General features: G+C 49.1%; 2 protein-coding genes and 1 pseudogene across 2 annotated transcripts in view; 1 reads left to right on the plus strand and 2 right to left on the minus strand.

Moving 5' to 3' along the window:
* Window positions 1-413: 413 nt before the first annotated feature.
* IL21R (interleukin 21 receptor) lies at window positions 414-14,470 on the minus strand. Its single transcript, XM_028705747.2, has 9 exons — window positions 13,895-14,470; window positions 9,847-9,929; window positions 8,564-8,678; window positions 4,809-4,987; window positions 4,013-4,167; window positions 3,576-3,744; window positions 3,138-3,237; window positions 2,631-2,715; window positions 414-1,923 (listed from the first exon to the last, which is right to left on the minus strand). Exons 1-9 carry the CDS (start codon window positions 14,086-14,088, stop codon window positions 1,069-1,071), a joined length of 1,935 nt encoding a protein of 644 aa, XP_028561580.2. The 5' UTR covers window positions 14,089-14,470; the 3' UTR covers window positions 414-1,068.
* LOC114584166 (17S U2 SnRNP complex component HTATSF1 pseudogene) lies at window positions 5,184-7,182 on the plus strand (annotated as a pseudogene).
* Window positions 14,471-18,996: 4,526 nt separating the features above from the next.
* Window positions 18,997-26,170, minus strand: part of IL4R (interleukin 4 receptor) — a 10,453-nt gene continuing 3,279 nt past the window's right edge. The window contains 6 exon segments of the mRNA XM_077918931.1: window positions 18,997-20,991; window positions 21,368-21,467; window positions 22,854-23,004; window positions 24,015-24,169; window positions 25,198-25,364; window positions 26,094-26,166. Coding sequence (XP_077775057.1) covers window positions 19,839-20,991; window positions 21,368-21,467; window positions 22,854-23,004; window positions 24,015-24,169; window positions 25,198-25,364; window positions 26,094-26,166 — 1,799 coding nt within the window. The 3' untranslated portion in view covers window positions 18,997-19,838.

Genomic DNA, 26,170 nt, shown 5'->3' on the forward strand with positions numbered 1-26,170 from the left:
TAAAGACCAACTAAGTTAGTTCTTGGTATGAGCTTTCGTGTGCATGCACACTTCTTCAGATACACATCTGAAGAATGTGTATTTGAAGAAGTGTGCATGCACACGAAAGCTCATACCAAGAACTAACTTAGTTGGTCTTTAAGGTGCTACTGGAAGGAATTTTTTTGTTTTGACTATGGCAGACCAACACGGCTACCTATCTGTAACTGGAAATATTAATATGTGCAATGGTAACCCCTCCACCCTATCCCAGACCCACCAGCTGATTTTCAGTTTCCAATTCAGGCTTGGACTTCCCTTTGTGGAGGAAACTCTGTCCTCCCTGTCTCCTTTTTCTCCCCTTTTGCCTTGGCCTTCACTCCCCCAAGCAATGGCCATGCACACGCTCCACTAGTCACACAAATCACCACAACTGTGATAGACCTTCTTTATTAATTGCTATACAACAAATGCCAACATAATTGGTCCCTGCCCAGGGCTCACAGCCTGAAGTGTGGTGGCCCCAAAAAAGAGGAGGGAAGGATAAGGAAAGAGGGAGGGGGAAGGTTGGGGGTCCTCTGGGGCTCTTCATGGAGCGAAGCTGCTGCTGCTGCGAGTCCAGCTTTGGTGGGGGGCCTCCTCCTGATTGATGCTGGCCTTGAAGAGTACAATTTTCTCCCCACCATAGGGGTGGAGCAAATGTGATGTGCATGTCTCCCTCTCTCTGCCCAGCTCACCCCACCCCACCCATGTGCACCCCCTGTGGCTTGGAACTTGAAGTCTGCTTTGTAGTTGACACTCCCAACTTCATCCAAAGATTTCACAGCCTTTGTAAAAATATTAACTTTTGTAAGCAAAAAGAGGAATTTGCCAAGGAGGGGAAAAACAGCTTCCAGTCCTGGGGTGGGTGGGTCTCCCGGCGCAAAGGAGGAGGTGTCTGGTAGTGGCAGCAAAGGCTTCCCTGCTTATGTCTCTCTTATGCAGGAGAAAGCTGAGCGTCCAAGCAAGACCCATAGATCTTTGCAAGGTGTGAAGGAGCTTCACAGTGGCCTCGACAGGTGCTCAGCTCCTGCTTCCCCCTCTGTGCTTTTAACTGGGCTGCGCTCTGTTGTGACAGGAGGAGACCCATTGCTTGACGTAGCTGGGCAGGAGCTCTTCCCCTGTCTCTCCGCTTTCCACACTGAGGGGTTCAGACCCACAGCCTGTCGGCCTCCTCTCGAACTCAGAGTCCACAGGGCTCCCACAGTCACACTCTGCAAAGCCACTGTCAATGGTATCCAGATCCAGGCCATTGGCAAGGAGGTCCCCATCTGCATCCAAGTCAGGAGAGAGCAGGTCTCGGTAGGAAGCTATGTCCTCCTCCTCTGGAGACAAGAGGCCTTCCAGGGTCCAGGGCTCAGGAGGCGAACCAAAAAAGTCCACCTCCTTCCCAGACCTTTTTCTGCCCAGGGAGCCGCCAGCTTGCGAGAAAGGAGTAAGAGTCTCGAGGAGAGGGTCTCCTGACCAGGACTCCAAGGCAGACAAGAAAGCCTTCCTCTGGGCTGCTGCTGGTGGGACCATGTCCACCAGGAGCAGATTCTCAGAGATCTGGCCCTCATTGAGGAGGATGCCCTGGTAGGCATCACTTTCGTCCTGGCCCTCCTCCAGAGCACAGCATGCTGGGCCCCCCTTGCACCGCAGGCAGCAGGCGGTAAACTCTCCAGCCACAGTGACGGTGTCAATGGAGAGGTGGCCGTAGGCCTGATCATGGGTGGCATCCTGGCTCCCAGGCAGGTGGGAAGCAAATGTAGCAGGGGAGGGTGCATGGCCTCCACTCTGCTGCTCCTTGGCAGGGCTGGGGGGAAGGGGCTTTTGGCCCATCCCAAACACATCCAGCAGGGCTGTGCTCCATTCAAAGTTGTCCAGCATGGCTCCAGGGCAGGAGATGCCGCTGCCCACCCACTTCTGCACAGGAGAGAGAGAGAGAGAGAGAGAGAGAGAGAGAGAGAGAGAGAGAGGTGTCAGCAGGCCGTGGCCAGAGAAACAGCAGGTGTGGGCCTTTTTTTAACCATCTGGGGAATGGAAGGAATTGCATACCTTCAGAAGGACATATCCCAGGAGAGGAGCTCCTTCCTCCAGCCCAGACTGTGCAACAAAGTGCCCACTTATCAGCTACTCCATCATCTCCTATCATCCTTCTGTGCAAAGAGGAAACTCCTCCCCCACCTGTAATGCACCTGGTGGCTGCAAGAGGCTATGTGCTTTCCACAGGACTCTGCCCAGAGCTCACTTTTTCAGAGAGGATCCTGCCCCATAGGGATGGGAATTGGGGTGAGAGAGAAGCAGGCAGAGCCCCTGCTGTGGGGAGGGGGACATGGAGAAAGCCTGGGGTGGGGGAGAAGGCCTTGTGTCAAGAGGAGACCCCCACCCCTCCACCAAGTCCCCAACTTCTCTGCAGAATATTAGGCAGCCTGATGTCCTCCCTCCCACCGATCATGCCTTAAGGCTCCTGGCACTTGAGGCAGGACCCCCCACCCCCAAACACACACATACAGGAACTTTCTGCCTTGGGTGATGCCCGGAGGATCCGTAGGTGCCTGTGGGTCAATTCAAACAGCCACTCCAACACCCTCCCCTGCCCCTCCTGTCTGGTGGGTAGGAGTCGCTTGTACCTTGAAATCTCCATTGTGGATCAGGTAGAGGGGCTGGAAAAAGGGGGCCGGGCTGGGGATGAAGATGTCCAGCTTCTTCCACAACCTGTCAGAGGGAAAGAAGAGCTGGAGGCCTTTTGTGGGGAATGCCCAAACTTCATTCCACCGACTACCCACGGGAGGGACTAGGAGCATGGCCAGGCCTTGAGGCACTGGCGTCTCAGGCTTGCTGCCCGGCAACTGCCTTGTCCAAGGAACCTCATGGCTTCCCTTTCTAGGGAACTCAGCCACCCACTGCCACAAGCAAGCAAGCCCGTGGCTGGTGCTCTGCAGACTGAGGGAAAGAGGGAGTGGGCTTGGTGGACTTACCTGAGCACGGCTTCTTAGGAGGTGATGCCTCCCCCACTCACCATTTCCTTTCTCTGTGTAGGGTAGGTCATCCAGCTGGGAAGTGGGCAGCCTGAGGCCAACCAGAAGCTCTCAGCAGCCCCGCCACCCCAACATCCAGCATCCAACTCCCACACTCACCTTTGGTGCTGCCAGCCCAGGAAGACCACGAGAGCAACCAATGGGCTGAGCACCAGCAGGAACCACAAGGACCACTTGTCTCCTGGCCTGTCCTCCACGGCTGAGGAAGGAAACCAGTAATATCAGTTACTTTCCTTGGTAGCTCCACTGGGGGTTGCCAGGCTGGGCTGGGCTCTGGGGCTCAGTCAGGATGAGTTTCCCTGGGATCACGGCCAGAGCTCCCTCCTAGGGCAGCAGAGTAGCAGGAGGGGGTCTACTTCTTGACAGGAATGAAGAGAGGCTGCTCCTCTGATCTGCCATGGATTCATGGTCTCAAAGGTGCAGAAGGCCCCCCTGGACTGGGAGAGGGGCTTATGAATGGCCTTTGAAGGGAAGGTTCAGCCCTCCTTGTATGGGCAGAGGCCAAGACCCCCTCGTGAGGAGGGAGGGGGGACTCACCCCTCGGCAGCGTCCTCAAGGTCGTCTTGGGGCTCCAGTCGCTCCAAGCGCCCTGGTATGAGGAGTCTTCCCTTGGCTTCACCCGAACCTGGAGTTCGTAGTCTGTGTCCCCTTCGAACTCCTGGGGGAGCCACAGGGTCTCGGTGTACTGCAGAAGATGGTTGTGTCCCTGCAGGAAAGGGAAGAAGCCAAAGGGCTGGGAGGAATTCTGGGAAACGCTCCCTACCTCTGCCACCTTCATAGCAATTCAGAGGAGTTACTCAAATGATCCTGAAAGAGCCCCATGACTTCCCAGTGCCCCTGAAGCCCAAGTCTAAAGAAGCACTAAGAAACTTTGGGACTGAGCGCCAGGCTGGCCAGCCAGCCATTGACGGCCTGACCAGGCAAATGGTGCCCGCTGCCAACCAGCTCAGGCTGGCCCTTGCCTCCTGGCTTACCTGCCATGGATGTCCCCTCTGCCGGTAGCGCAACTCATACTGCAGCTCCGTGTCCAGGTAGAAGTACTCATCTTGCTGGTACATGGTGTTCCAGGAGAGGTTGTAGCCCTCAGGGGAGACAATAGCCCTTAGGCTGAACGGCGGGGACGGCTTAACTGGGGAAAGAGTCAAGGTGGGCTCCTGAGGGCATCTGGCTGACAGGACTTGGTCCCCACCCACTGGGTGAAGCAGCAGTGACACCCCCAAATCCCCAGGGTGTAGTTGTGGGGGGGAAGCCCCTGCAGGGCACGACAGAGGGATGTCCCTCCAGCCTCCAAGTGGAGCAAGGTGAAAGCATCTGGGGCTGCTGGGGTTGAATGAAAGGCAGTGGGTTATTCATTCATATTCATTCATTGAATACACCGCCCTTCATCCGAAGATTCCAGGGCAGTTTACAACAGAAAAATACATAATGGTGGCGTGGCATGGGTGGGTGGATGGAGAATAACCCCGTCAAAACATTTAAAAGGCCCCAGGTTGTTTAATCAGCCCAAAGTTAGCTGGCTGTAGGAGCTTGAAAACTCCTTGCCTTCAGCCTTGTAAATAAACCCAAATCTCAAAAAATGACACCACCACACCCGTAAGTGAGGAAGGGTCTCTGAGCCCGGCTGCAAGAAGCTCCTTTCTCCCTGCGCACGCCAGCAGCCCCTGCGTGTGTCCTCCTCCCCCCAGTCCCATTCACGTGTCCAGACATGCACAGACATGGACCACCCCTTGGGGCTTGGGGGCTACCCACTTACCCCTGCCCCATACTTACAGTGTTCTTGGAAGACAAACTCGTTCTTACACACTTGCCGTTGCTCATCCCCCAGCTTCACGACCACCTCAAAGTTGTTGTTCCCAAAGCAGATGTTCTGCTCTGCAAAGCAGGTGTATCGGGCGGCGGCGGCGGCACCCTCGGAGGTGAAGGAGCAGTTGCCGCCTTCTCCGCAGTCCCTGCGAACACCAAAGATGCCCCCCGCTCAGTGTGGGACGGCCATGGCTGCTCCCTCCGTGAGCCAGGAAAGTCCCACAGCCGCAGCCGTGATGCTCAAGAGGACCCCAATTGGGGCAGCCGTGGCGCGAGACCCGCGCGCAGGCGCCCGGAGCGGCTTCGTGCAGTCCGGCGGCTCCCGAGTAGGAGGCGGCGGCACCTGCCTAGCTTGTGAGGCGCTGCTGAGTCGCCCCGCGTTTCCTGCCTCGTCAGCCTGGGCTCCAGCCGCAACATGAGTATTGGCGCCTCGGATCGGAACGAGTTCTACCAGCAGCTGCGGCTGCAGGAGCTGTACGGCAAGGAGGGCGAGGAAGGCGGCGAGGACCCTTTCACGTACACGGACCCGGCGGACGGGACGCAGTACGAGTGGGATCCCGACAAGAAGGCCTGGTTCCCGAAGGTTACTGAAGATTTCCTGGCAACATATCACGCTAACTACGGCTTTCCCGCTGAAAGTTCAGATAGTTCATCTGCATCTCTTAGAAGGACCGAATCTAAAACGCCTACAGATTCAAAGGCTACCCAGGTCCAGCAGGCAAATGTAAACCAAAAGGAGAGAGAATAAAACCTGGCGCAGGATGGTTTCATGTTGAAGAACAGAGAAACACAAATGTATATGTGACAGGTTTACTGCCAGACATTACAAAAGATGAGTTCCTGCGGGTTATGTCAAAATGTGGTATTGTTATGCGTGATCCACAAACAGAGGAGCCTAAAATTAAACTTTACAAAGACAAAGAAGGAAATCTGAAAGGAGATGGGCTCTGCTGCTACTTAAAGAGAGAATCTGTTGAACTAGCATTCAAACTATTGGATGAAAATGAAATTAGAGGCTACAAATTGCATGTGGAAGTTGCACAGTTTCAACCGAAGGGGGAGTACGATGCCAGCAAGAAGAAAAAGAAATGCAAAGACTACAAGAAGAAACTGCCTCAACAACAAAAACTTCTGGATTGGAGACCGGAGAAGAAAGATGTCAGTGTTCGAATGCGGCACGAGCGTGTTATCATTATCAGGAACATGTTCCACCCAAGCAATTTTGAGGAAGATCCTTTAGTGCTAAATGAGATAAGAGAAGATCTTCGGACAGAATGTGAAAAGTTTGGACAAGTAAAGAAAGTAATTTTATTTGATAGGCACCCAGATGGTGTTGCTTCTGTGTCATTTAAAGAAGCAGAAGAAGGAGATGCCTGCAAACAGGCACTCAACAGGCGATGGTTTGGTGGACGTCAGCTCTCTGTGGAGACATGGGATGGTGTAACAGATTATCAGGTTGAGGAGACTTCAAGAGAAAGGGAAGAGAGACTGAAGGGTTGGCAAAAGTTTTTAGGTGATCCAAATACAGAAATGCCAAAAACAGCATCTGACGCAGATTCTTTGGAAATGTGTCCAGCTCCCAGAAGGCGTTCACAGTGCATCTGAGGGTGGCCCAAAGGGTGAAGCAGCTGAGAGAGGAGATAATGGCTAGGGTACCAATGAAGATGTCACAGCATCCACAGACAGCAGTGTTGCAGGCAGTGACGAGGAAGCGGAGACAGAATGTCTTTAACTCATTTGTAAAAGCATGTATATAGGGTAACCTTTAGACCTCTATTATCCTGTGCTTCGAAGCAACTGCAGGCAGCATTCAAATGAATATAAATGCATTACCCTATTAAGATATCATCAGCGTGTTTTGAGGTGTTTCATTAAAAGCAACATTTAATGATCATCTTTAAAAACATATGTTCATATCTGCTGCTGTCCAAGCTGTGTGTATGTGACCATAAGTTGCCAAGGGCCTACTGAACTGACCAGCTGTCTTACATTATATCTTTGCTTGTCAGTGAAGTCCATTAGTGTGAGCAGGTACAAACTTGCAGTTCCTATTAACTACACAATGACCTTTAGAATTACAGAGGTATGAATGCTTTCAAATTTTTTGCTCCAAGTTTCCTTAATGCCCCAATCTTTGGGTGTTCTAGTACTTATTGGGATGAGCTGGCTTTTCTGATACTGCACACTTTAAAAATAACAGATCACTGAGAATACATTACAGTATTGGCACCCTGTACATGTAGCTGGGGAGTGGGAAAATAATTATCACCCGCAATTAATAAAGATAAATGTTCTGAAAGTACTCTCCTAGGATGCCAAGTTTTCGATGACTGAAGTTCCCCATTCATTTTAATTCACTTTAAATCCTGATGAGATTAGATGACAAATAGGAAAAATGTGTAAATAAGACTGATCTCTGTTTTTAATTTTTTGATGATGAATTCATATTGGAAACAAAGCGAGAGCTTGTGTGGTGGAAGTGCTATTCTTTTTTTCATATTACTGCATTCAAATATAGTTTGGTTTCAGGCGTTTGTTTCAGGTAATGAGCATATGGGGCCTGTTCTTTTTGTATGCTTGGTTTTACTACAGGAGACTACAAACGAAAATTGTTTTGAGATTCCCGCTCAAAATTGTTGCTCAGATTTTTAAAGACAGATCTTTGTTTACAGATACAAACCATTCAGAACTAGCAAACATTTGTGTCTTGGTTTTAAATGTACCTGACTTTCCAAATGTTGTATATAAAATTATTTTCCAATACCATTTTTAACAAGATCTATCAAATCAACTGCACTGAAAACCATCAAACTTACTATTTTTAAGCTCAATTCAGACATAATGAGAAACCATGAACTTCCATGATAAGAATGAGCAACAGTGGGCGTCTTCCTCCTAATGTTTAGCATACCCGTTCTGTATTTGGGAATATGGGATTATGTTTTAAAAAATTAAAGAGATTAAATTTGCATTTTAAAAAAAGAGGACGCTGCCCTGCATGGCCCATGGAGACCCTACCAGCTTCATCCCTTTCCCCATTCTACCAAGCAGCCACTTGCTGGAATGAACCTGCTGGCTGGGGTGGGCTGCCTTAGCCTTCACACACACCCCCCCAATCCAAACTGTCTTGCTCTAGTCCAGGATTTCCCAAAGTTGGGTCTCCAGCTGGTTTTGGACTACAACTCCCATCATCCCTAGCTAGCAGGACCAGTGGTCATGGATTATGGGAATTGTAGTCCAAAAACATCTGGAGATCCAACTTTGGGAAACCCTGCTAGTCATTCCAGATGCAGAAGGACTTAAAGGAAAGGAAAGCTGAAGGCGTGAAGGGAGCTGGCAGTGGCCAAGAAGGGCCTCAGCTGCCCTCTGGCTCAGCAGCTAAAGTGGCTTCCATCCTGGCAGCTGTGAGGAGACACACCCACCACAGATGTGCAGCAGGGTTGTCTGATGGCACAAGCCTGACCAGCATTAACTAGAGAGCAGACTCAGCTACAGCCGAAGCAGCTGGTTAAGTATGTCCACAAAGGTGTGCCAAGGAGCCCCAGGGGTTAGCAGAGAAGGGGGCCATTCCCCCCCCCTCGCCCCACTCCCAAGCAAAGCCAGGATTTGGGAGCCACAGAGAAAGATATTCTGCCCCCAAACCCTGTGAAAGTCATGGGAGCAGCCCTAAAGTTCCAGGGGGTTGGGGTCAACGGCATGTCTTCCTCCACATCCATACATACCATGTTGCTGTGAGATGGTACTGAGCTCTGCCGGAGGCGTGGGGGTCATTTCCCCACATGCATGTTAAGGTCTGGATGTAGTCGGCAAAACAGGTGAGATTCCCACAAGCTGAAGCTGGAGGTGAGACAGGTGAGACAAATGTGGCTGCTCAGAGGATGGAGTGCATGATGCAGAGACCCATCTGTCCCCTACCCCACAATACAACTGAAAGATAATTGATTCTGGTAGAGGAGGTGGGTAGGCCTGCCTCCCGAAAAAACAAAACCCATCCAACCTACTAAATCTAGGTGCTTCGGTCAGAACCATCTCCACCTGCAGCTGTGCTCTGAAGCTCAGGCCTAAAAGCCTCCAATTCCAACTTCCTGGCCTTCCCTGTGATTGAACTTTGGACTTCTACTGCTGACCACTTGTGGATTTTGGGTGGTCATTCTGGTCAGCACAGGTGTTTGCTTATGGGTCACCTACAATAGGACATCCCTAGCAAGGGGATCAAGATCTCCACCCCATTGCCAAGGAATTGAAGGCTATTTCCACAGCAGGCTTTTAGTCGCCCCGCTTTGAGCACTCAGTCTTGATAGGGCATCCACACACCATCAGCATCTTTTTGTGGCTCAAAAATCCCTGTCCCAAACAATCAGGCTGAGAGGAGGTGCATACCCTCCAAAATTCCTCAGATGTAAATGTGGGAATGTTTAATAATACATCCCACAGAAAATAGGGACATTCTTGCAATTGGAGACTATGGAATAGGCATCTTGACACTATAGGGGAGGGGTGGAGAGCCTCTGGCTTGCGGGCCCACCTTGGCCTACCAGGGGCTGCACTTTGGCCTGCAAGATCGCATGCCCATCACTGGTAGTGTTGGCCAATGAGCAGGACAGGATTGAATCCCACAACGGCTGCACAATCCTGTTCCAATCCCTGCTCATCAGCTGACATCTTTCCACCCCTAGTAGTGAGGGATGTGCCACAGTTGCACAGACACTCCATTTGGCTTTCACTAAGACACCCCTTGACATGGTGACAATGATAATCCCCACCCCACTGAAAGCACTTTCACGTAAGGGCTTGGTGACACTGCTTGCACAAACTCATTGCACTGTTGCTTCTGGCAAACAGGTCTTTCTGCATTGTTTCAAAATGTCTCGATGAGTGTTGTTTTTGGAAAGTGAATGAATAAGCTGCACTGCGTGCATGTGTGAACTTCCCCCTCCACTTCCTCCCACATGGAAAGCGAAACAACTTTCAATCATCTGAATGCATTCTTGGAGGCTGGGCTTACCTTGCTGAAGGAAGAGCAGCAGCAGCAGCCATCCCCACACCTGGTCTGCCATCCTTCCTTTTGCCACAGTCCCTTGAGGCTCCCTGCAAGACAATTCAGAGCAACTTTATCAGGAATGTGAGATTCCAGGAAGGGATCCCAGAAACTTTCAGGCACTGAGTGAGAGGAGCATCTGGAGTCCAAATCCTCAAAGACCAGCCAGATTGCAAACTCACATTTTTTGAGCTGTCAGGGTGCCCTCACAGCAGGATATGCACAGACATGCAATTCACTGTATTCTTATTTTATTTTAATTTATGCATTTTCCATTTTTCTATTTACACATCATACATTTTCCATCATACAAAATGTCGCTACAGACATCCCAACCCAACATACTGTGGCATTCCAGGTGTACCTTACATTGCTGCATATCTGATAATTCTCTGACCCTGTTTTTCTCCTTTCAATTCCTCCATTGTTAACTGTTGCTCATGAAATTACCCCTACTTGTAGGTTAGTTTTAGTATCATATATTTTAAAATATTCTCCGAGGCTTTGCCACTCGCCCCTTATCTGTTTCTCGCCTTGTAAATTCACTGTAAATAAGTGTCAAGTGATGAATATTGGGGCAAACAAACAAATAAAAACATAATTTCCCATATGGTCTAAATTTCTCATGTGGTCTAAACTGGTGGTGACAGACCAGAAATGAAATCTTGAGGTCATAATAGATAGCTCAGAGAAGACATTGACCCAGTATTCAGCAGCTGTGAAAAAGGCATTATTCCATAGTAGGGATCATTAGTGGGGGGAGATGGAAGATAAATCTGCCAGCATCATAATGCCATTATACAAATGAGACCACATTTGGAATATTGTGTACAGTTCTGATAACCTCAACTCTAAAAGGATAAGCTAGAGTTGGGAAAGGTTCAGAAAGGGGCAACCAAAATTATAAAGAAAGACTTCAGCATTTGGGACCTTTAGAGAAAAGGTGAGTAAGAGGCAACATAACAGAAATTTATAGAATTATGCATGACACAGAGAATGTGGGTGGAGAACTCATGAACATTCAATGAAGCTGAATGCTGAAAAAATCAAGATAGATAAAAGCAGCGCTTTTTCTTTCTTTGCAGGGAGTACTCGAGGGTAAGCAGTACTGGCACCTCTTTTTTGTTGTAAAAAAGTCAGGCACTTACTGTAACAACTTCATGGCAAGTTGTGGCACCTATTTTTCTAGGGCGAAAAGCACTGGATAAAAGAAAGTCCTTCATGCAGGGCATAATTGAACTAAGGCATCCACATCACATGCCTTTAAAATGTGATTAGACCAATTCACGGAGGATAGAGCTATCAATGGATTCTACTTGTCTATATATCATCACCACCAGATTTTATTGGTCAACCAAATGCAGGTTATAGTCCTCCAGGATCAAGAGCCTCTGACTGCCAGTTGCTCTCCAGATCAGTGCCATCATCATGTCCTCCTACCTGTGGGCTTCCTATAGGCATCTGGCTGCCCAGGAGGGGAAGGAGACTCATTGGTCCCTCTTTGGCCTGATCCAGCAGGACTGGACTAATGTACAGAGATCCTCCGGGAGCTCTACCCAATCCCATTTTGCTTTATCCATCCTGAAAAATTTGGTGTCATCGCTAAACCTGGACAATGCACTGCACCAGGTCATTGACAAAATTAGTTGAGACCCACAGGGAGCCCCATGCCATACACCTCTCCATTGTGAAAGCTGTCCATTTATTCCTGTTCTTGGCTTCCTGTCCCACTTTCTGAAGGAAGCACTCTTGCCTCCAAAAGCTTCTGTGTCTCTGTTCATTAACCACACCAACATCCTCTTGAACTGGTTGACTCCTTCCCTGATCTGTGGTACAACTTCTAGCTGAACTTCTGTTACTGCAATTTTGGAAAACCACTCATGATGTTCTAGTTCTCAGACTGGTTCGGTACAGGCCAGATGAAAATACTGTCAGGTGGATTCACAGCTGTTGGAAAACCATCCATGGCTCTTCATCAAAATGGGGAGGGGGAGCGTGTCTCCATCCTTGGCTAGGTACTTTTAATCATTTTTATCACAGTAACTCAGTTGAGAGATGGAGGGGGTTCTTTTCAAATTAGCAAAGCTCAGGGTAACAGGAAAAACAAATGACCTTGACAGAAAGGACAACTGGGATGAAATTTAACAAATGTAGTTGACTAGGAGACTAGGGTTCAAAACCTACTCAGCCATCAAGTCCACTGAAGGGTGATATTGGCCCAGTCACTGCCTCAGTCTAACCTACCTCTTAGGGTTGTTAATAGGATTAAATAGTGTGTGTGTGTGTGTGTGTGTGTGTGGGGAGAGAGAGAGAGAGAGAGAGAGAGAGAGAGAGAGAGAGAGAGAGAAGGGTGTATGCTACTTTGAGCTCCTTGGAGGAAAAGGAGGGATATAAAGGTGGGATAAAAGATGGAAGATGGTAATAATAAATAAAATGCAAACGCAAATGTACATATGAAGTGGACCTCACAATGGTGGTCAATCGCAAGTCTCACTGAGTTACATCAGACGTAGCCTTTTGGTTTTATTTTGAATTCGCAAAGATGAAAACCATCAGGCTGCAATTATCTGCTGATTTCTGAAAAATTATAACCCTGTTCCAGACAATAAACAAACCAGAATCTGGGTAAAAGGCATTGTCAAATCATAAAATGAGTCAACCCACCGAAATTAGCTTTTTATTCCTTAAGAGAACCACTCAGGGGAAAAACAGAGCACATTGACAAGGTTTTGAGAGGTACATCTCTTTGTATACAGAAGAGTAATTCACTTAAGGCACAAATGATTAGTTTGTTCTGGAAAATAATGGTTTAGAGCCCACATGAATATTACAAAGAGAAATTTAAATATTTAAAATGTAACTTGCCCAAAAAAGGAACTGGTGGTTTAATAGGCCCCCCCCTCACACTGTGAGATAAATTTATTAGTTTTCATTCCAGATACCTCTCAGTGAGGCTTACTAGAAGTGTAACCCCAGGCAGATTTAGGGGGAGAATTGCAACCTCTGGTGGATTGTGAACCCGCCAAGTGGTATTCAGAAATGACTCAGTCAGGATTTCAAAGAAAAGTCCAACTAGTACTAAATTCAGTTGTGATGGCTGGGCTGATTTACTAACAAACCAGGGAAATTTTTATACTGTCAAAAAAAGAAAAATGCTTGAGAGAAGACTATATGAAAAAGAGAGTGAGGTACCATTTTTGTATGGATGTTTGTGTTAGCATCCAGAATGGAGAAGAGAGCAAATGGACTTCCCAGAGCCATCTGGCTGGTCACCATTAAAACCTTCCATTGTTTTCTTTCCAGGAAAATGGTTGGAAGAACTAAGCCACACTCCCCTAATTGATGTCCTGATCCAAACCCCCCTCTATCCACTGCTGCTGCTGCTGCTGCTGCTGCTGCTGTTTAGTCGTTTAGTTGTGTCCGACTCTTCATGATCCCATGGACCAGAGCACACCAGGCACTTCTGTCTTCCACTGCCTCCCGCTACTACATCTTTTTCCCCTGTGTAAGAGCCCATTCACACAACGCCCATGTCATTCCATTTTTAGCTGATGGGCCAGACCAGCAGGAATGTGGAGCTTTACCTTTTCGATACATACGGAGAAAATGAAGCTGCCAGCCAGGCCTGAGAGTTGCTTCTCCACCAGCAATTCCCAGCACCTTCCCGGTGGGCCCCCTTTGGCCTGACCCAGCAGAATCTCCTTATGTTCTCATGTCGGGTTGGTGGCATCTCCTCCTTCCACTGTGTGGACGCACCCATTCCAGAATGGGGCGGGGGACAGAACATGGGCAAAGGAGGCTACAGGAGGTGGATTTGCCTGCTGCCCATGACTCCATGCTTCCAAGCATGGGGTCAGGCCCTGGCAGCAGGAGGAACTACCATCATGGTGACCAAACGCTCAGCCACATGCTTGGTGTCTCTTCCCAACACACCTCATTGTGCCCAACGTTATTGTCCCCCCCCCCCCCGACTCCCTGCCTGGAAGCCACCGACCCTGGGCAGCCCCTTACTTACCCAGCTTCACTGCTCTGGTCCTCTTCCTCAGTTGGCCATTGTCGCCTGGTGGGTCCTCGCTCAGCCTCCTGCGATGGTTGCCTTTTAGAGGTGCAAATGCCTTGATGAGTCATAACTAGATTTGGTTCTGGAACAGGCGTGACGTCAGCTTGCCCTGATATTACTGTATAAGCAGGAGGATGTGGTGAGGACATGAGGTGAGAGAAGGAGGAGGAGGTAGTGTCCTCAGCCAGTTCCCCTACCCTTCCCTCCTCCCCACAACTGAAAGCAGCATCCTGTAGGCAGACAGCTTTGCAACCTGCAGGTAAAGCAGTAGCCAGCGATGCAGGAGAGGCAGTTAGGGCACTGAAGCCTAGAGCAAAAGCCGCTGGCTGCTTTTAAAAAGCAGAGGAAACAGGACTCAACCAGGTGGCAATTTGCAGCCTGCAGCAACCCATGACCTTCCGTGGCCAAGAGAGAGTTTGCCACGCACCTCCTCCCCATAAGCCCCATTCAGGTGTGCACCACCAAGTGCATTGGGGGAAAGTGGGAGCACACTCGAGGGTCCCTACTCTTTAGGGCCCATCTGTCTCCTGGCCTTGTGTAGGCTCCCTGTGAGATCTAGAACCTTGAACATTCAGGGAATCCACATGAGCCCACTAGGCTCTTCTCCAGCCCAAGGAGGACCACAGAGATGGGATGGAGGGGATGGGAGATATGAGGATGGTGTGGCTCTTTCCCTAACAGCTATGGGAGGGCCTGGCAGCTGCAGCAGGCTCTCAAGAATCTGCCTTGGAAGGCAACATTCCTTCTATGCTCAGGAACTCCCTGCCAATTGAGATCAGGCTGTTCTGTTTTTGGTGCCTGCTAGAAATTGTTGTGTTTAGGCAAGCCAAGCATGTCATTTGATCATGTATATTTGCTCTTAAACTCTATTGACTTTATTAAAAAAAATTATTAAAGATTTTCTTGGATTACATGCCTTGTCTCATTTTTTCAGGTTGCAAAGTATTTACAGTGGTACCTCGGGTTACATACGCTTCAGGTTACATACACTTCAGGTTACAGACTCTGCTAACCCAGAAATAGTGCTTCAGGTTAAGAACTTTGCTTCAGGATGAGAACAGAAAACGTGTTCCTGTGGCGCGGCAGCAGCGGGAGGCCCCATTAGCTAAAGTGGTGCTTCAGGTTAAGAACAGTTTCAGGTTAAGTACGGACCTCCGGAACGAATTAAGTACTTAACCCGAGGTACCACTGTATTACAAATCAGTTACATTTGTTGTGAGACATTAGTGTTGAGTACAGTATAAGGTTGGGGGAGAGGAGGGGTGGGGTGGTGGGGCTTATATTCCTTTGTATAGTGAACGTGTGGGGTTTTGTGTCAGCATCAACTGGGTAGATTTTCTTTCTGTTCATTTATTACATTTCCTTGGTTGTGGGAGGTATTGGGGGGCAGGGTGTGGTTGGTTGTCTGCAGTGGGATCTTTTGCATTGGGGGAGGGAGGGCTTGTTGGGTCAGGTAAGCCAGATTGATTCGTATGCTGTCAGTGGATTCTTGTTGTTGTCTTGTTGGGCTGTGTACAGTATGTGATAAAGGAGAGCCATTCTGGGGTGAGGGTTTCTTCTTCTATTTGTCCCTGTGACAGTTTCAGTTTGTTGGTTAGCCTTTCTATTAAGGTCATTTCCCATACAATTTGATACCATTGGCCATGTTTACTCCTGACAGGTCTCTCCAGTGTCTGGCTATGAGGCTTTTGGCTGCTGAGAGTAGTTGGGTTATAAGCTCTGTGTTCTAGGACGATGTTCAGTAGGGCCAGTTATGGGGTGAGTTCTATTTTTTTAAAAAAAGAAATATTTATTAAGGTTTTACAAAAAACATAGGTTTACAGAATAGAGAAAATTAAAACAAAGATTAACAAGCTAAAAAACACACATAGAAAAAAAGAAGAAAAAAGATACAAAATGCAAAAAACAAATAGCTAGAAAGAAAAAATTTAAAAAATAAATCCATTTTTCAATATCTTTAGGCTCATTTACTTATTTCCTTGACCTCCTCACACCTCCCCTTTTTGTATTCCCATTTACAAAAACATTTCAGCAAATCCTTACCCTCTTTCATTTATCTTTACTCTATATCTTAGCCTATTATAACTATATATTTTCATCCATTATCAATCCGTATTTACATATTCTTGTTAATCTTGTTACCAATACCACTTATTTTCAATCCAACATCATTTTAACATTCATTAATTTTACAGTATTTCTGCAAGTAGTCTTTAAATTTCTTCCAATCTTCTTCCACCAACTCTTCTCCCTGGTCTCGGATTCTGCCAGTCATTTCTGCCAATTCCATATAGTCTATCATCTTCATCTGCCACTCTTCCAGTGTGGGTAAATCTTGTGTCTTCCAATACTTTGCAATCAGTATTCTTGCTGCTGTTGTTGCATACCGAGTTCTAATACCTGTTTAGTTATTTTGCATACCTCTTGTAGGACTGCTGTCCAGAAGGGTTGGTTTTAGGGCATTCCCACCACATGTGGAAGTATGTGCCTGTGGAGATGCAGCCTCTCCAGCATCTTGGCAAGTTTCCTGTGTGTATCAGCGCCAGTTTACATGGTGTTAAGTACCACCTGTAGGTGAGTTTCAGAGTGAGCTCCCTTCTTTTGGCTGATATGGACTTAAAGGGAGGTTTAGCCCACATTCTAGTTCATTGGGTGGGGTTAATTTCATAGCCTATGTTGTGCTCCCATTGTTCTTTGATTGCGTCAAGGGGGTTTGTGGGATTTTGGAACAGTATTTTGTATATTGTGGATACCATCCCTTTGCTGTGTCCCTCTGCTGTTGGGAGGTTTTCAAAGGTGGCCAAAAGAAAGCAAAACAATACATTTGGCACCTGCTGGGCTGCAGGAGTTGCTGGAAGGAAGTCTACAAGATGCCATCCTACCTCCTTAGGGACTCCACTCTGGATTTGTGCAGGGTTTACTCCGTAGCCTTTTTCTCTCCTGAATATGTTCTGCAAGGCAGTGAGTACGGGATTTACTACCAAAGACTTTCTCACAAATAGCTGCAAGGCAGTGCAGGTTTAAGACAAGAGTTTACTTTCTCCTAGCTCGGCTACCTTCCCAGGTTGACGAGCCCCATCTGCCCTAATTACACCACTGTCAGGTAAATTGCAATTATCGAGTCAAGACTTGCTCAGAATAGGCGCCAATTAATCTAATATACACTGCACTATGCTTCAGTGTTTCATAACAATATACCTATACTTTTGAAGGTGTAGTAACACACCACTCTTCTTTAAATGTGGTTATTTTATCTTCCGATTATCCTCAGCTGTATTGAGCATGACAATCAGCATCCCTGATGGAAGCAGAATGTGAAAGGCAGCCAGATTCTATGAAAAGGGAAGATAGATTACAGCTGAACTGAAGTGCCCTAGCATGGCAGGGATGGTAGTATCCACCCGTTCATAGAAAGTACCTTGATCCAGTGATGGCTTCTGTCAATGGAAAGTGGGTGGTGTTTTCTGCTGGCTTTTCCTTCCCTGTCTAGCAGCCTGCTTCTCCTTTACCAAGCTTTTTCATCACAAGAGTTGTGAAGCATTAAGTATCAGATGAATCAGAGAATGGTAGAGTTGAAAGGAACCACAAAGGTCAACTGGTCCAACCCTCTGCAATGCAGGAAACCTTTTGCCCAACGTATGATTAGGAGTCTGATGCTCCACTGACTGAGCTATCCAAGGAACTTTAAAGCTCTAGGTTAGGGCCAGTTAGGCGGCAATTCTAGCCCCATTTACCTGGGAGTAAGCCCTACTGAATTCAGTAGGAATCACTTCCAAGTAGGAATGTTTAGGTTTGTACTATTATAGTCTACAGAATGAATGGGTGTTCTGTGCTTGCCTCCACCAGAAAAAATCCTGGTTTGTTTTTTCTTTTTCTTTTGGACGGCAGGTTTTTTACTATCCAGCATATTACTGGGTGGGGCTGGAACAAAGGGCAGAAATAGCAGAAGTGTGGAGCGTGGGCTGCTACGGAAGGCCCAGGGTTGCTACCAGCTGCCTGCCCGCCCACCAGTTCAACAGTCACCTCCCAACTTCATGCAAATCAGGCTCTTCCTGGAGTCAAGTTCTCTTCTGTGAATCAGCTGGGGGCTTTCCACATCTGCTGCACATTTTGCTCACCAACCCAGTGAAGGGGAGGAGTGGCACTTTGGGAATTGAACACAATTCATGCCGAGCAGCAGGGCACCAAACTAATGCGCTGGGCAAGGGCCCTTTCTCATTCTAGGGTTTAGCCAGGGACAAGAGTAGGGTGCTGCTGCTGCTGGGCGCAGCTGGCTGGTGTGGGTTTAAGGTCCTCTGTGGCCCGATGGAGGATGGTGAGCTGGGGGCCAGCAGGCTTAGAGCTCCCTGGAGGACTGCTGCCCCCTTGTGTCCAAGAGTCACTGCAAGGCCAACTGGGAGCTCTTTGAGGAGCGTTTTAAGATAAGGGAGTCAGCTAAGGAAGACAGACCCTGCCTCCATGTAGGTGTAGTATGGCAGGGACCTCAAATTACTCAGACCCCCAGCAATGGAGGAATGAATTTTTTATATTGTACAGTTCAAATCACGCCTCTTAATCAGCAGGTAATTAAACTTTTGCTTCAATCTGCAGAGGGTCCAATCCGCACGCAGCCTATTGTGCCTATCAAATCCTGGCTGCACCCCGTGGCTCAGCAAGAGGCTGAGAGCTGGCAGGAATCTGCACTCATACATTTAAAAGGTTATGCAGATTTATGCAAATATACTTCAACATTCAGGTTCTGTACTTGAATGTTTCTAACCACTTCCTTTCTTGTGAAGCTTCCATTCGCCTGGATAGCTTCTCATCTTCTCAGAAGCCTTTCATTCGACAGGTACCTGTGAGACGCGGGTGAACCATGATGCCAGAATGGTCCATCTGGGCTGCCCACAGCCACAGAGTCTTCTTTTCGCCAGCTGGGAGCAGCAGCCTCAGCCTCCATGGGGGGTCCATGACAGGTCCTTCCCCATGCAAGCTGCAATCATCTTTACTTCCTTTTGGAAATGCCATCCTGCCTATTATCACACCTTGAGTGGAATAAGTGCAATAAAGCTGGATCATATGGATATAAAACTTTAATGCTAGAATAGTGTTGTCTCAGTCACTTGGCGATACTTCCTGGCATCCCCATCACCAAAAGCAGTCCCAGAGCGTCCCTTTATTCAGCCTGCTTCCCCTCCTCTTATCTGATCTCTGGCAGAGGGCACAGGAAGTCACACCACCATGCAGAGACCTTGTTGCTTGCTATGGATATATGAAGCAAGACCTCCTTAGTTGTACAGAAGCAGCAACAAAAGAAAGGCAGGCAGACTGTTCTCTGCAAAAACCAAGGCAGTGCCTGAGCAAAAGCTGGCCACTTGCTGGATTCAGAGCCTGTCAGCAGGCAGAACCGAAACACTTGACAGGCAGTGTGGAATCCATTGCAGGTCACTGTCCAGTAACTTGAGCCCAAGAACAACTGGTGCTCCAGCCCCCAGCCCAATCTGGGTCAAGAAAGCACCCATCCCCCTGAAGGTCCCATTCATGTCAGAAGTGCCAAACGCAGCCCCTTGAGTCCAGCAACTTGTCCTCAAGAGTTTCCACACAGATGCAGGTCTACACGCAGGAAGGCGCCTCTCCTTGCTGGCCTTTGGCTTAGTCCTCTGTTGGTAATAAGAGCCCTTCCCTACCTGGGCTTAAAGGGGATGGTGAACACCTTTTGTCCCTCCTTTAATTCCCTCTCCCATACATCCTCCTCCTCTGACTGCAGTCCCATAGCTCCTCCTCCCTGAACCCCCGAACCCTATATGCGGTTGCTGCTGCTTTCCTATTTACAGCATAGCGGATCTCTGGATTTAGGGAGAATTCCACCTGGAGGAGGTCACTGCCTGGTTCAGGCGAAATTAAGGAGGTACAAGGGGCCTCAGGGGTATGGAAGGCCTTTGTCCCTGGCCACATCTTCCCTAAAGCATCCATCGGAAGCCACCTGTTGCATGTCAAGGTCCGCCCCGCAGGGTGCACTTGCCCAGGCCAGGTCTCTTACCTCCTGAGCCCCCCAGCCAGGGTGAAAGAGGACCCTGCTCACCCCAGTGGCTGCTGCGGGGCTGTCCTGGACAATGCTGAGCAAGGGTTTGTAAGGGGACTGCCCATCTAGGCTGCAACCAGCGCTGCCACTCTTGCCCTGGGGGGCTGTGCCTTCCTGGAGAGCTGAGCTGAAGGAGCGGTAACCAGCCAGGAGGGAGGCTGCTGGGCAGGGGCCAGACTTCCCTGGGGCATGTTGGGAGGAGCTGCCTGGCCTCGCCTCTTGCTCTGCAGCTGCCATACAGGAGGAAAAGCAAAGTGAGTCTTCGGCTTCTGGGAAGACACCCTGGAAAGCAGGGTGCAGGCTGCCAGTCACAGGTGCAAAGCAAGGCCCTGAGTCATGGCTGAATGGCTGGATTTGGTCCCTGAAAGGAGAAAACTCCTCCTGCTCCTCCTCACAGACCTGGCTGAAGCCGGCCATAGGCTCCGCCACCAGGCTGCTGAAACACTTGTAGCCCGAGGGCTGGGGGGCGGCTGTGCTGCCACCCCCCCCTTGCAGACAGAGTCTGTCCGTGGTGATGGGTTGTGCCTCTGGGGAGAAGAGGCTGTGGCTGAGGGGCAGTTCCAGGGCAGCACTGCCTGGCTGGGACGAAGCCACTGTCTCTGTGCTGGTGTTGTGATAGACAGGTTTGGAAGAGGTCTCCAAAACACCACGGTGCTTGTCCAGCGGTGCGTCTTGAGAAAAGGAAAAAGCACTGTGCATGTGCCCCAGAGCCTGGTCCTTGAGAAGTGGGTGCTCGTCCAGGATACCGGTGCCCCCACTGCTCAGGTCCCCACTGAGAAGGTCCCTGAAGAGCTTGGCCACGGCGTCTTCATGAGGGACCTGGCAGCCTTCCTCTTTCTGAGTTTCTGGCTTGGCAGATGCAACGCAGTTGTGAATATGCACAGGGTGTTCAAGGCCCATGTTTCCGAATGGCACCACCGCTGCTGTCACGCCAGCAGCCACTTTGCTCTTGGCGGGGTTCGGAATCTGGTCCCACCATCCCTTCTTCACCCTGCAAAGCAAGAAAGCGCCACCCGTTAGTCCTTCCCGGCCCTCAGAAAGGGAGAGACAGGGCTCTGCAAGGGCTGCCTCCCCTCCGAACATCAGGAACCAATCTTCCCCCTTCCGAGATGACTAGCAGCCAAATGCATGGTTAAAAACACCACGTGAGAGAGCTGAGGAAGACTGTTTGGCTGGAAGGAGGATGAGGAGAAGACTCAGAAGGGACAGGGGCCACTTTCCTCTTCCTTTCCTGTCAGGGTTGCAGGAAAATGCCTCTGCCAACAAGGCCTGCAACCTTCAAGCAGAAGTGACCATTTTTTAATTTGTTTTGCTGTGGGCAAAGGGCAGCCCTGGAGACAACACCTTGCAAGGCACCCAAGACCTACCTGGTGACGCAGAAGAAGCTGAAGGTAGCCAGGGCCATGATGAACACACACAGCAAAGGGATGAAAATCCAGAGGATAGAGCCAGGCCTTGGCTCAATGTCTGGAAGGCAAGAAGCATTTTGGTTATCTGGGCATACAATTCACCCTGATACCTGTGGGAGGTAGGCTGGCTGGCAGGCTGGCAGACAGGCACCCACCCACCTGGAAAGGGGGCAAAAGATCAGGCTCAACGACCAGAAGCCTCAGTTGACAAAGGAGCCCAACTCACACAGCTGGAAAGAATTTCAGGTGATTTGCAGTATTAGGGTTTTTATTTGCCGATTGCCTTGTAGGGATGTGGTGAGGTTTATTTGTTGGTTTTAGCTTGTCTCTTGTTAGGGGAATTGCAGCCTTCCAAGTCCTTCTTTTGGAAAAGGAGTTTCCCAAATTGGGATGTGGGGATGGGCACCGACAGGCACATTTAACGCCTCATGTGTCTGGTTTCTCCTACACATGCTAATCTAACCTTTAACCCCCTCCTGCAGTTTCAAGCTGGTTTCCCTTCAGCCAGACTTACCTTGGGCTGGGGAAAGAGGTCCTTGGGTCACCCAGCACCACCAAGGTAAGGGGCAGACAAGATTTGTACTGCTTATTATTCATGTAGCACCATCACCGCACACAGAGCAAGAGAAGCAAGAAGGTAGGTCTCTGTCCCAGGTAGTCTATCATCTCACCTTTGACCAAGGAAAAGACAACAGGCAAGGAGAAGAAAAGAGAGGAGAGCAGAGGAGGTGGAGGAAGCACAAATACAGCTACAGGCAGTATACCGTGAAGTTATATGCAGAGAAAAACCAGCAGATAATGAGCTTGATGCAGGAAGAGGGAGCACTGGTGGTAGCGGGGCCTAATGTGCTGTGGCACCACACTGAACCTGCTAACTTCACCCAGTGGTCTGCAGCAGAGCTGCTTTTAGCAAGCCTACCCAGGGCAAGCAATCAAAGTCACTGTGGAATCTAGAAGGTCTTTCCAGTTATTTGTCTCTAGCCTGGCAAACTGCGACTGCCCCCTGCCTCTCCGCCTGTGTTGTGCACTGATCGCTTAGTGCACTTTCATGCAGAACATTGTGCCACCTTCTTCTACTAAAACAAGTCTTCCAAATGACTAGTATCATGTGCCTTAGTCTTCAGAAAGAGGTACTGTCTACAGAAGAACATTGTGATGAAATAAGTGAGAGGCCTGCAGTTTAATTCGATGTCCAGCTTGACTGGAAATGCAAGACCTCAGCAATGCGGGAGAAATGCTGTCACTCACTCAAAGGGGCTGGATGGCGCACAAACGGTCCTGCGGGTGGGGTGGGAGTATTTCACAAATCGAGGAGGTTTACAGAATCCAGAAAAGAGAGAGCCCACAATGTGGAGCCCAGAACACGCAGGGGTGCCAACTGAGATGCCAACAGATTGTTAATAATAAACAGGTGCCTTGCGCAGCCCCTGCCCTAAGCACTTACCGTTTTTCCATGTGTACTCAGCGCTCCAGTCACTCCAGATGCCCCTGAACAATATAATTCTCTGCCGCACTTTTGCAACATAGGTGGTTCCTGGCATGAGGTTATCGTTGAAGATTTTATAATGAAAGCCGTGCGTAGTGTGTTCGTGTAACTTTGGGGGGGGGGGGAACAGAAGCAAACAGGTTTACATTATGTGGTCCTTCCCACGCCACAGGAAAACACTGGGAGGGGGTTCTTCTGGTGAGTGGAATTCTTCTCTTTCCCAACTTTCTATGGAGGAAGATCATTTTGGGATGTGGTAGAAAAGCTTTTGGACTCTTATGTGACAATGGACAAGGCAATTAATTTCAGAGACCTGTTTCAAGACAAGCTGCAATGGAAGCTTTGTAGATGAAGTCAAGGGGCTTGAGACCAAATGACAGAAGGCTCCCGGGTGGAAGGATCTCCTTCCCTCCCTGCTGAGTCTGGCCATTTCCCACCTAAGGGGCGGCGTGGGGAGGGGGGGCAGCCACAGCCAGGGACCCAGGGCTGGGCTCATTCCTCCATCCAGGCAAGCAAGCAAGAGATACAATTCAGCCCAGCCAAAGCACTAGGAGTGTGTGGAACAGGACTGAGATGGGGGAGGCCTGGCCTGGACAGAGCCCCAGGGGCCAGGTGAAAGAGGCCTGGAGGGCTGCATCTGCCTCCCTTCCCTTAGGTTCTTGGGGGCTGGTGGCCCTGATCTCAAGCCAGCCCACTGCTCTTGTGTGCCCCCCTGGTGAGGGGCATATAATCATTTGCCAAATATATCTAAAGGCTTTTGGGCCTGCAGTTTGCTGGATCTACAGAGCTGCCCAAGGAAAGTGTTAAGGAAGGGCAGGAATATGCCATGTCAACTGGCATGAGGCAGAGTGGGGGGGCAGGGCCATTCTGAGGCTTTCAGGGGTCCCAACACCTCAACCTCTGCTCAGGACATAGAAGGTCCCCTCCATGGTGTATGTGATTGTTTTAGTATTTTTAATTTTAGACTTAATGGCATTTTTAAACATGGATGAGCCTGCCACCTTGGGTTCCCTTTAGGATGAAGGTTTGGATATAAATGTAATTAATTAACAACAATAAATTTGCGGCACTATTCCAGGTGATCGTACAGGGAGGAGCATGCTGAGAAGGTGTGCCTACCTTGTCCGTCTGGTTTATAGGCCAATAGGCAACTTCATATTCTGTTTCCGGATTTTCGTGAAGAACGTTCCCTTCTTCGTAGTCATCTGCCCAGGTGAAGATGTACGAGTCATCCCTCCTGTTAACAGCCAGGTTGACAAGCGGTCGGGGTTTTACTGCATTTGGGAAGAAATCGACAAAGAGAAAGATGTGGGGGGGCAAAAGAGGTTGGGGAGTGCGCCTGCTCCCCACACAGAGCAGCCAACGTGGGCCTCTGGTTTGGAAGGAGGGGAAGGTCAAAGCAGCAGGTCCTTCTCCCTGGAAGGACAGACACACACGTCCACCCCCTTGTCTTAATTCCTTCTCGCTGCTGCTTCACACCATACCGTCTCATGGCAATGTCGTGTCCACATTAACAGGATGTTTTCCGTGTTAGAAACTCAGATATATAAGCTAGGTACCAAAAGGCTCCTTAAACCAGGGTTACACTCACGAAAACAGAATGTCTAGTTGGCATTTTGGGGCCAAGCAGCTTGGTCCCCAAAATTTGTTCTGATCGTGCAGATAAAATATCACAGATACAGTTCTAAAGGGTGTGCTGTCAGTGTGTAAAACAGAGAAGATCCAAGGCAAAATGCACCTGGTGCCTGGCAAATTTCAAATGCTCAATGTGTTGTTCTTATGTTACCGTGTAGGAAAGCACCCTGTGGCTTTGATGTGGCTATAGAGAAACAGGCGGCCAGCAGGTGTGGGCAAGTAGCAGGCTGTGTCCATTCCAGGTGACCCCCAGCATGCATACAGAGGCAAACCCCTCAATCCATTGGGGTTTTCCACAGTTGCCACATATTGCCCTGCTTTCTTGAATTCTGAGGCCTCTCCTAAGCTCTTCAACCAGTTCCCAGGAGTAGCTTTTGCTCTTCTAGGCAGCCATTTTTTCTCTCTCCATCAACCTCTTCCAAACTGGAGTATCCCCCTCCAGGCACCTGAAGAATAAACCTGCCACCATTCAAGGTGGTTGCTTTGCCTAACGGACTAAGATGGATGCAGGAGGGGCTAAGGAAGGTCTCTGAGCATTGATTGGTGCTAATCATGAAGACAAACCCTCCCTTCCCACCCCGCTCGTATGCTGATCCTCTTGTCTTGTTCTTCAGAGCAGCCCCCAGGAATGCGCAAGGAGGGTCTGCCAGACCAAAGGATCCCTTACCAATGTCATCAGGGTCCACACTCGTCATCTTCCAGATCTCCTTCTTGTTGGCCTCCAGTGAGAAATTATACTTGTAGTTATGCAGTACTTCAGACTGAATGGTGCAAGTACACTTGGGGGTCACATCCAGTCCTCTCTTGTTCTTAGGAGAACACTCCCATGATTTCCTGCAACAATGGCAAGACTTAAAAGATGTTTTCAAAGTAGACAACACTTGGATTATTTCTACCAGAGCCTCGATTTGGGAAAGCTCAGCCCAAGTGAGAGAGGGGCTTTGCAATGCTTCCAGCTGCACCAGGCTGTGGATTCCCCTGACCCCACCCCAGGAAAGGTTGCAAGCGTGCAAGAGGGGACAAATCTATGCACCTTGAAAGCTCTCCAGCAACAAATGATCCAGTGAAAAGTATAATGAGAAACCTTTTGGATCCAGCATTTCTTATTCTCGGTTTGGAAAACTCAAAGTGACTTCAACTCAGCTCCCAGAGACATTTTGTAAAGAACCCGCATCCATTTTCGGGAAAAGGTTTGGGCTGGCTACTCCTCCCAGGGTGTCTCAAAGAAGGCGAAGCCACCACAGATGCATTCTGCAGCCCTGATATCAGTAGCCACCAGGGCTGGCAGTCCAGGCCCTCAGACTACATTCCCCAGGATGGCAAGGGCTTTATATTTACCTGCCATATGTTAAGGGCCTCCTTCTCTGTAAGAGAAGCACTGTGGCACAAGTAATGCTGAGCGAGGCCCAACAATGTTAATGTCACTTATTTTAATTTCTCTCACTTTTTATATTATTATTACCCTACCCTGGTAAGCTTTCAGGAGGGTACCACCAGCCCCGAAAACACCCGACAGAGGAAAGAGATCTGGGGGCAGTTCACATGTTTCACAGCATGACCTACCCTGGGCCATAAACTGTACTAGTCGTTGCAACACGCAGGAGGAACTCCTTGGGGCAGTCGGTGGAAGCATCCACTTC

The sequence above is a fragment of the Podarcis muralis genome, chromosome 14 (genome assembly GCF_964188315.1).
Source record: "Podarcis muralis chromosome 14, rPodMur119.hap1.1, whole genome shotgun sequence".
Classification (NCBI taxonomy): Eukaryota; Metazoa; Chordata; class Lepidosauria; order Squamata; family Lacertidae; genus Podarcis; species Podarcis muralis.

Bases quoted from the DNA above. Each gene is read 5' to 3' on its own strand.
- IL21R (XM_028705747.2), bottom strand. From the start codon at position 14,088: ATGTCCTCACCACATCCTCCTGCTTATACAGTAATATCAGGGCAAGCT. The intron at 4,168-4,808 runs GTAAGTATGGGG...CTCTTTCCCCAG, and splicing joins GTTTGTCTTCCAAGAACACT to TTAAGCCGTCCCCGCCGTTC. The intron at 2,716-3,137 runs GTGAGTGTGGGA...TCCCTCTGACAG, and splicing joins CTGGGCTGGCAGCACCAAAG to GTTGTGGAAGAAGCTGGACA.